We start from the raw sequence: 10,973 nt of genomic DNA, 5'->3' as shown, positions 1-10,973 counted from the left end.
GGCTCCCCTGGTGTTAGGAAAGGGAAGAAAAAAAAATCACAAGAAGGGAAGGAGCTGGTTTACATAAATAAAGGCTATGTACACTGTCCACTGTACTATACTGTACAGATAGACGACTAGGGTTGTCATATTGCACAATAGTATTATTTCACATTTATTTAAAGTGTCACAGTTTGCAGGCTTGAAATGTACATGTTTGTGCCTCAGCACTACACCTGATTTTTTCAGTCCAGCAGCTGCCATCAATCCGTCCAGACTGTCCAGGGCCCAGAACTTAGGTCTTAGCTGTGTTCAGGGCCTGGACGGCCCTGTGGTAGAAGCTGTTCTTCAGTCTGTTTGTCCTTGCGGCCAGGGTCCTGAACCGCCTTTTCGAGGGCAGCCTGGTAAAGTGTTCGTACCCAGGGTGGGTCGGGTCCCTGGAAATCTTGGAGGCCTTCCTGAGACAGCGTGTGTTGTACAGCTCTTCCAGAGAGGGGAGGGGGGCGCCGGTGATCTTCTGTGCTGTTCTCACGACTCTCTGTAGCGCATTTCTCTCCGCTGTTGTGCAGCTGGAGAACCAGTTGCAGATGCCGTAGGTGAGGATGCTCTCCACTGCGCCGCGGTAGAAGGTCACCAGTATCTCCTGCTTGCTGTGTTCCTTCCTGAGGACTCTCAGGGTGTATAGCCGCTGTTGTGCCCTCTTGATGGTGGCTTTTGTGTTGTCCTTCCAGGTCAGGTCATCCCGCATGTGCATCCCCAGGAATCAGAGGGTTGAGACTCTCTCCACGCTCTCTCCGTCGATGAGCAGGGGCTGGATCTCAGACTTTTTCCTCCTGAAGTCTACGATGATTTCCTGGGTCTTTGACTTGTTCAGCAGCAGGTTGTTAACCTTGCACAGCTTGCTCAGTTGCTCTACCTCATCCCTGTACGCCGCCTCGTCCCCCCCCGAGATGCATCCCACCACGGTGGTGTCGTCTGCAAACTTTACGATGGAGTTGCTGGGGTGGACGGGGGTGAAGTCGTAGGTGTAGAGGTTGTAGAGGATGGGGCTTAGCACGCAGCCCTGGGGGGACCCAGTGCTGAGTCTGAGGGCTGTGGAGGTGTGGGGGCCCACCCGCACCCTCTGGGGGCGGTCGGTCAGGAAGTCCTTGATCCACGCACATATAGAGTGTGATAGACCCAGGTCTAGTAGTTTGGTCACTAGCTTGTCTGGAAGGATGGTGTTGAAGGCGGAGCTGAAGTCCACGAAGAGCAGTCTTGCGTAGCTGTTTCCCCTCTCCAGGTGGGATAGAGTGGCGTGGAGAGTCGTCGCGATGGCGTCCTCTGTAGACCTGTGGGCTCTGTAGGCGAACTGGTATGGAAAAGGATGGTGAAGTATCTATATGGGGATAGAGAGTTTGCATGGGAAATATTCATGGCTGAGGCCATCAGTAAGAGTGGAGGGTGTGGGGAGAGTGGGGTATATGAAGATGAAGAAGGAGATGTTAGAGGGAGTAGTACCTTTCTATAGGGAGGTTTTGGAGGCATGGGGGGAGTTTCTACAATGGGTATCTTATGAATGTGAAAATGTGAGACAGGTGTGGGAGCAACCAGTGTTTTTAAACCCAAGAATAAGATATGAAGGGAAGGAATTGTATGATAGGGCAATGATGAGGGCTGGGTTGGGAAAGGTGAGGGATTTGGTGTATGAATTTGTACCCGGATTCATGCCTGCAATGGTGGTGGTGGTGGATACAGTAGAGGAAATGGGAGATGAGATGTGCGAGGGGGCAGCGAGGAATATGTTAGAAAAGATTAAAGAAGGAATGCCAGTGGAGTGGAGGGCAATGGTGGATAGGGAAGTGGAGGAAGAAGGAGAGAGGAGAGGTAGGGTTCTTTATAGGTGAGGGGGATGTCAAAATTAAAATGGGAGGTGTGAAGACAAGGATGATATACAGGATACTGAGGAAAGGGAAGGTGAGGAGGCCGGCTGCAGAGAAAGTATGGGAGAGAGTATTTCCAGAGATGAGGGTGGGAAGGGTATGGGAGAACTTGAAGGTGAAGTGGAACTCCATAGAATGTGAGGAGATGGATTTTTTTACTGAGGCACAACAGGATTTTTAACAATGTAATTATAAGCAAGTTTGAGGCAAATGTTGATAGGATGTGTGATGCATGTGGGGAAGCAGCGGAGACATTTATGCACCAATATGTGGAGTGTGGAAGACTGGGGAGAAGATGTATATGGAGAAGATGAAAGAGCTGATTAGTGGGAACTGGGAAGGAGGGAATGTGGAGGAGATGGATTGGAAGGAGCTGTGGTTGTTTGGGGTGGTGGGAAAGAAGAAAGGGTGTAATGTGAATTTGTTGAATTATGTATTGAGTCACGGGAGGTATGTGGTCAGGGTGAGAAGGAATGTGGCTCATTATGAAAAGGGTGGTGGATGTGTGGGAGGTGTTTAAGGATCTGGTGAGAAGGGATGTAGGTATGATAAGGATGTATGTGGGGAAGGAGACATTTGAGAAGGTGTTTGGGGAAGGGAGCACCTTTACAACTGTGGGGGAGGATGGAGGGTTTATGATTTTGAATGAATTGTTGTATTTTTATTGAAAGGGGTTAGTTGAAAGGGGGCTGATGCCTACCAATGTGTTGTCATGTGTAAATAAGGCACTGCAAATTATGTAAATGATGACATTTTGATAATAAAGGATAAAATAATAATTTTTAAAAGTTGCTAGAGCATGGTGCTAACAATCCTTAGGTTGTGGAAAACTGTATACTGAAAAATGTATGTACTCGCTGCAATGTAGGTCACTTTGGATGAAAGCGTCAGCTAAATAGCATAAGATCAGGTTTTAATGGTTTTAAACAGCCTCACAGGGATATATCGGAGTGTGCTCCCAGTCAGTACACCTACTCAGATACACTGGGTGCTAGCCTAATAGCAAGTCACCTAAACAGACTTATGTAACCTACACCATATTCACATACGCGTAAGACGTCCTGGGTCCTAAAATCGCTAGGTAAGTCCTTAGCAAAATAGGTTTTGCCTATTTTAACTATTATGTTTAAATATTACGTGTTTAAATATATTACATGTTTAAATATTAAGTGTCCCACAGGGGTCAGTATTAGGACCTAAACTGTTCATCCTATGTATAAATATTTGTAAAGTGTCTGACTTAATGAAGCTTGTTGTCTTTGCGGATGACACAAACATGTTGTGTTCAGGGGATGACCTGAAGCAGCTATTGGAAGTAGCAAAGAAAGAATTGGAGAAATTGTGCTGGTTCGATACAAATAAGTTATCTTTAAATTAGAAAAAAATGAACTTCATGCTATTTGGAAACCGTAAAATAAACACTGAAGTACATTTGGAAATTGCTCAGGTAAACATTGACAGAGTACATGAAAACAAGTTTCTAGGGGTCTTAATAGATCATAAACTCTACTGGAAACCTCACATAAAATATCTGTGTTCAAAGATAGCAAGGAGTATCGGAATATTAGGAAAAACCAGATATCTTTTGAATCAGAAAATATTGTACTGCACACTTATTGTACCATATGTGTCATATTGTATTGAAGTGTGGGGGAATACTTACAAAAGCAACCTACAAAAGATATGCACATTGCAAAAAAGAGCTATATGGGCCCCGCGGTGGTGTAGCTGTCTAAGCACTGGCCACTAGTGCATGCTGCCCACCGGGGCCGGGGTTCGTATCCCGGCTCGCCAGACCCGGATATGGCCAGGGCACACACGGGGAACGGCATATTGGGCGGCCGCTCCCGAGGGGGGTATAGGAGTAGTTCCGGACAAGGATCCGTCGCGCAACAGCGCCCCCGTCTGGTGCTGGAATAACGGTGCTGGGCTCGAGGAGCCAGTCAGCTAGTCTGCCTGGCGGCCTCCTCTGGGACTGCCGGCCGCGGGGTCGTGCGGCGGATCCCTCGCAATAGGCAGGGGATAATTGGATGCTAGGTTGGGTTCAATTGGCTACCAAATTGGGTGAAAAAAGGGATAAAATCTGAAGAAAAAAAAAAAGAGCTATATGGATTGTACGTCATCACGCCAGATACTTAGATCATACAAATTGTCTGTTTATAAAGAGCCAAACATTGAAATGTATGGGTTTAGTTCAATTCAAAACTGCACAAATGTTGCCAAGCAACATATAGAAAATGTATATGGGTAGAGAAGGTGGTTATTATTTAAGAGGGTCTTTGAATCTAAAACAGCCTAGTGTTCGTACGACTCTGAAAAGTATGTGTTCTCTGTTTGTGGGGAGTCCCTTTGGAATGGACTAGATACGAGTGTAAAACTGAGCAAAAATATGAATAAATTCAAATACTGGTAGGCAAACTGGCTAGTAGTCGCTCTATTGGTAGAGGGCTGCAAGGGAATTTTTTCCTGGCTACATAGTATACAGGTTTTTACTTTTGCCTGCTCGCGGCTCTGTCAGTATTGATTGATTGACTGATTGACTGAACATTTTCATTGTGTGAAGCGCATTGAGTTGCATCTTGTAAGAAATGCGCTATACAAATAAAATTTGATTGATTGATTGATTGAAAGGCCATAAACTAGACTATAAACAAGTGTTTTTGAACATGTACAGGACAGAGGACTGAGTAGTAATGTGACTGAAGTACATATTTTCTACAATTGATATTTATGTTGTATATGGATATTTATGTTATATTTTGTTATATTTTTGAAATGTTGTATTGTAAGGAAGGGGCAGGACTAGATACGTTTTCACTTCCTCCTGTCCCCTTCCGAACGTGGTAGTGTAAATAGCACGAGGTAAATTTGTGTTGGATAACTTTTTTTCCTTTTTATGTTTTTTGTGTCTGGGACAAATAAAAATCAAATAACTAAATAATACTTAAATAGCATATCGTTCTACTAGTGTAATTCAGTAGCTAGTTAATATTTCTGGTATAGTATCGTTTTGGACGTAGGTACAATTATTTAGAAATATCTTTAATAATTTGTTCATCTTACGTTGAGTATTGTCAAAGACGTTTGTTGGCGGGCAGGGAGAGGGTGAGAGAAGAACATGAGGCATACAACGTTATGTTTACAGAATCAATAGATCACGGACATTGACATACTCAAACTTTATTCCAAAAAACAAATTTTTACAACATATTTCCCTTTAGAAAAAATCTCATTTAACACAGCTGTGGTCCTGGTTGGCCATAGTGTATGAAGGCTTCTGTTCCAGAACTAACACACATCACATACACACATCAATGAGTGGTCTTCAATCTGGACCACATGAACTGATACTGTAATCAGGTGTATTAATGCTGATCTGGAACAAAAGGCTGCATCCACTATAGCTCTTCAGTACCAGAGTTGGCCATCTCTAACATACAGAAAGCATCCATCACTCAGGTAGCAGTGTCAAAACATGTTGCTATCTTTGTTCTGTTTATCTTTGTCTCCAAGTAGGAGACAAAGATAAGACTGTTGCTACAGTATGTACGTGTATATGGCAAATCTCTCTCCAGGAGTTTGAAAGACATCACAGGTGGAGCAGCGTCTCAGGTCTGGGGTACCCGAACAGCTCAAAGTCTGGTTCGTACAAGTTGTACAGTTTCCTCCTTAACTCTGGTGGAACGTCTGAGAACCAATCACGCTCCCAGCTGGTGGCTGTCCGGTTCCGGTTGCTAGGCGGAAACTGGATCTGGTCGTCCACTCCGAGGAGTCGGAGCAGGTGATCAGAGTCCTCATCCAGGTTTTCCAGCTTTCCAACAAAGTCATACTGGATCTGACACGGGTGACAGAGGCGGTACACCTGCCGCCAGTGTTCGTTAAACGGAATCTCCTTCTCCGTCTCCGGATCCAGGAGATACTGGACAAACTCGGGAAACGAGGGTCGGATTCCCGCCTTAAATGCTTCGGCCACCGAGTCTGGAAGACTAGACACGTTCCCGAAGCGGCGAAGCATCACAGAGCCGAACTGTTTGTAGAAGTCCTGGTTGGGTTGGCCGAATTTGTTCCTGAAGGCGGAGATGAGGCGTACGAAGGGGTCTCGGACGAACAGAAACTTGGTGTAGCTCTGGAGCTTCACCCTCATCAGGTGACGGGAGAGTCGCCCGTAGCGCCGCCAGAACTTGGAGAAGGTGAGGTGGAGGGAGGAGTTGTGGATGAGGTCAGGGGGCACGGCCTGGGGGTCACGGTAGGGTTGGCCGTCCTCCGAGAGCAGTCCCTCGGACAGCACCACCATCACACGTTTCCAGTTGGTACACGCCACCTAGAAAGAGGAGAGGGTGGGGGAGGGAGGAGATAGGAGTTAACTCCGTCCAGATGGGGTGATGATTTTATGAATGCAGGTTATTCTTACATTGAACTGAAAAGAGTTTGAGAGGGAAGGCAGTAGAAGGGAGGAGGAGGAGGATCCCTCCTCACCCACACACATACACACCTTGGGGACGTAGCAGTAGATCACCTCATGTCTATCGTCCACTATGAGGTGGTCTAGCTCCCGGTTGGGAATCTGGTCAAACGTCCGACCCCTTCCTGGGAATTCCAGTGTTCCGTTCCCAGAACACACATCCTGGATACGCTTCCTTCTGTCTTCCTGCCTTCGCCCCTCCTCTCTCTTCCTCTTCTCCTCCTCTTTTCCACTCTCCTCTTCCTCTCTCCCCCTCTCCTCTTGTTTAACACTCAGATCTAAGGGGTCTCCTTCGATGGGGGGTTTACCCTCTTGTTTGGGAGTACCGTCCTTCTCATCCAAACTTGAGCCTGTCGTAGGGTTCTTTGGGGGACTGTGAGGCTGAGGAGTGAGTACAGTGGGACCAACCTCCCTCGGGGCAGAGCTTCCCCCATCCTGACCCTCCATGGATGGGAAGAGGGAGAGGAACCCCCCTAGACTCCCCAGTCCCCAGAGCAGGGAGTGGGGCTGGGGGAGGGCAGGACTGGAAGAGGGGGACAGGCTGGGGGACAGGGCTGCGGCCGGGTAAGGATGATGGAGGGAAAGGTCGTGGGGGTCGTGGGGATAGAGGTTAAGTGCTCCAACATCATCCCAGTATAGGATGATGAGCAGGATCATGAACAGGGATCCGACGATGAACACCACCCGGAAAAACCTTGACGTTCCCATTTTTCCAGATCAGACTCAGAGTGAGGACGACAGAGAGAGCTTATCTCAGCTCCATGATAAAGGCCTTGTCAGTGTTGGAAACTCTTCCTGCTCTGCAACGAGACCTGTTGAATAACCAGGAAAAACACAATATTATTATGTTATTTAGTTATTATTATATGATGTTATTTAAGCGTTATGGAACGAGAAGCCGTGGTATATGGTGGATATTGGCACAGCTAGCGGGGTGGTTAGGCACGACACGAAGCGGAGTGCCGTTACACACCCCTAGCTGCGCCAATATTCACTATATACCACGGCTTCTTGTTCCATAACGCTTCGAGTAATATATACACAGTAATATATACCACGGCTTCGAGTAATATATACAAACGTGGAGTAATGTGAAAAGATGTGTCAACGTTCCATTTAGCCGTGTGTATATCATGGATATCGGCACGGCTGGAACTCAAACTGACCAATAGAGACAATGGACTGGATCTATCCGTTGTATAATTAAGCAATATCACACGAGAGGGAGAGCTGTTATACTGAATATCAGCACGGCTGTGATTCGGTCGTAGGTACCAATCAAATTACTTGGTCGGAACTAACTGTTGTATAATATAATAATAATAATAATAACTTTTATTTGTATAGCGCTTTTCCTGCAAACGTTGCAGCTCAAAGTGCTCCAATCATTATATAACAATAATTGTATTATTTAGTCATTTAAAGGCAATATTAGGCAATAAAAGATGGGTTTTTAGTCTTGACTTGAACATAATTTGCTGAGGTTGTATCCCTAATGTAAACTGGGAGTATACCTAACTGTATAATTAGGGATTACAACATTGAACAGGTCGTCTTATGCCATAATAATAACCTTTATTTGTATAGCACCTTTCCTTTCAACGTTGCAGCTCAAAGTGCTTTAACATATCCACCTATATAGCATAAAAACAATAATAGAACAATAGTCAATTAATCACACAATAATGATTTCTGCCTTCCAAGGCTTCTCTCACAAAACCCACTTCAGTAAATAAAGACAGGCAGATTTTACTTTGCCTGGTACTTTGCTTGCTGCTAACCCTACCAACATCATTGTGAACTGCAACAGACTACTACTACTACTACTACTACTACTACTACTACTACTACTACTACTACTACTACTACTACTACTACTACTACTACTACTGTTACTACTACTACTACTACTACTACTACAGGGCTTGACGCTTACCTTTTCCCCAGGTAGCACTGTGCTACCATGTTGAAAAATTTAGTAGCACACCAAGAATTTCAGTAGCACAATGAAAATTGTGCAATTTTCGTCAACAACGACAACAAATTATCATAACATATCAAAATGATCATAACCGGCTCTTGGCCGTAATAAAAATGGAGACTCACACAATGTAAAGGGGAAGTAAGAATATTAATTTCAGTTGGCCCACGGTTCGGTATGAACCTCGGTTTTTGGGTCACGGTTCACTGTTCGTGTTTCTTATTTTTTTAAATGCTACTATTTATTTACATACTGTTACTTTATTTAGCTTATGGAACTTTAACATTTAGACACATTCCAGAATATGACTGGTAAATTGTATAATATAAATATATATAAACAAAACACTTTCAAATGTAAAAAAATTACATAAACACTTTCAAATGTGACGTGTTGTGGATTGTAACTACGGATCATAAGCTTTCAAATGATGTGTCATACATTGAAATCCGAAAAAATATGAAGTTAGGGTCATTTGAATGTTAGACGTCAGGCACATATGGGGTTAACCTCTTTGTAATGAAACCGGAAGCAGACGCTGCTAGCAGCTTGCGGCTAACAAAACACAGCGCTATGAGAGCTGTATCCCATATACCCATAATGCGCATTTTAAGCGCATATAGGACTCGCGTGAAGCATTTCTGCGACACACGTTTCTGTTCACTGTTTTCATTCCCTTGTCGCTTATACACATAAGTTTGACTGCGCATGACAGTAGTTCAGCAGTCTTTTAGTCGCACTGGTGCGATTGAATGTATTTCCAAGTCGCACAGAAATATATTCACTCGCAAATGCGACCAAAACAGTCGCACTGTCGAGCCCTGCACTACTACTACTACTACTACTACTACTACTACTACCTATACTACTACTACTACTACTGCTACTACTGCAGGAAAAATTATTGAAATGGTTGCCCACGAACAACTTTATTATCTATTAACAATTATTTGACCCTAAATTATCTCTTTGATGACTTTCAATCCCTACATAGCACTGAAATGTCCCTTATTAAGGTCCTTAATGACATTCGCGTAAACACAGACTCTGGAAAAAATCTCAGTTTTGGTACTACTAGATCTTCGTGCTGCCTTTGACACTGTAGACCAGCGGTTCCCAAACTTTTTCAATCAGGCCCCCCTTGGGTAATTGGAAATATTTTCGAGCCCCCCCTAACCCGGTCCCCAACTAGATTGATATAATTAATTGTATAAAGTTGTATAAACATTACATTTTCTCTTCTAATAATAACAAGACACATATATCCAACTACAGCTTTATATTTTATTATGGGTTGAAAAGAAACAAGTGCTTGGCAAATGATCCTGTGCCACTGAAATATTCAACATATCAACATTAACTAATTTCTACTGCATCACTATTCTTACTCTACACATTCCTATCACAATTACGATCAATGACTTGTGTGTGCTTGCTTTGCCTTGCAAATCTTCTCAAAGCGGGGTTGTTGTTTTGAGACTGCCACTCTCAGTTCATTCTCAATGTTCAACTTCGACCTGTATTTGCTTTTGATAGCAGCAACAGCAGAAAAGCCTATCTCACACAGGTACGATGTTGCAAAAGGCAGCAGTATTCCCACAGTTTTTAATTTTTTTATTATTTTTTTTTTATTTCTGCGCCCCCCCTGCAGTACCCCCGCGCCCCACTAGGGGGGCGCGCCCCACAGTTTGGGAAACGCTGCTGTAGACCATGACATTCTAATAGATAGACTAACAACCTGGGTAGGACTTTCGGGCACTGCCCTAAACTGGTTTAGATCCTACCTACAGGACAGAAGCTACTATGTCTCCATTGGCAACTTTGTATCTGACCAAATTAAAATGAAATGTGGGGTTCCCCAAGGGTCAATCCTTGGCCCCCTTCTATTCAATCTCTACATGCTTCCATTGGGACACATCATAAAAAAGAACAAAATTGCCTACCACAACTAAGCGGATGACACTCAAATCTACATAGCCCTCTCACCGAGCGACTATAGTCCCATTGACAATCTATGTAATTGCATTGAGCAAATAAACGCCTGGATGACACAAAACTTCCTCCAACTAAACAAGGACAAAACAGAGATAATTGTATTCGGTGCACCTGACAAAAGATCGAAAGTCAGTGCAAAACTTGACTCTCTCTCTCTTCAAACTAAAAAAAGGTCAGAATTATTGGTGTAATTCTAGACTCCGATCTAAACTTCAACAGCCACATAAATTCGCAAGGTCCCTAAGGTCAGCTGAGACTAATCAGCTAATAATTCCAAGAGTAAAAACAAAACACGATGCAGCAGCTTTCAGTCACGCAGCTGCATGCTCCTGGAACAAACTCCCTGAAGAAATCAAACAGGCCCAAACCCAAACACTGCTACTGCTACTGCTATTGCTACTGCTGCTGCTACTGCTACTGCTACTGCTACTGCTGCTGCTACTGCTACTGCTACTGCTACTGCTACTGCTACTGCTACTGCTACTACTGCTACTACTACTACTACTACTACTACTACTACTACTACTACGTGATTAATTGAGTAATTAAGTGAGTAATGTGAAAAGATGTGTCAACGTTCCATTTAGCCATGCATATATCATGGATATTGGCACGGCTGGAACCAATAGAGACC

The 10,973-nt window shown here is 44.1% G+C and overlaps 1 protein-coding gene across 1 annotated transcript; it reads right to left on the bottom strand.

Moving 5' to 3' along the window:
- Window positions 1-5,490: 5,490 nt before the first annotated feature.
- LOC308150127 (carbohydrate sulfotransferase 12-like) lies at window positions 5,491-7,071 on the bottom strand (the record flags this gene model as incomplete). The annotated part of the gene is made up of 3 exons (XM_080522991.1): window positions 5,491-6,222; window positions 6,394-6,569; window positions 6,804-7,071. The coding sequence occupies 3 exons, from the start codon at window positions 7,069-7,071 to the stop codon at window positions 5,491-5,493; spliced, it is 1,176 nt and encodes a 391-aa protein (XP_080379117.1).
- Window positions 7,072-10,973: the final 3,902 nt, after the last annotated feature.

The sequence above is a fragment of the Nansenia antarctica genome (assembly GCF_963989245.1).
Source record: "Nansenia antarctica genome assembly, chromosome: 2".
Lineage (NCBI taxonomy): Eukaryota > Metazoa > Chordata > Actinopteri > Argentiniformes > Microstomatidae > Nansenia > Nansenia antarctica.
Note: the sequence above shows the minus strand (reverse complement) of the source record. Positions and strands in the feature narration are given on the sequence as shown.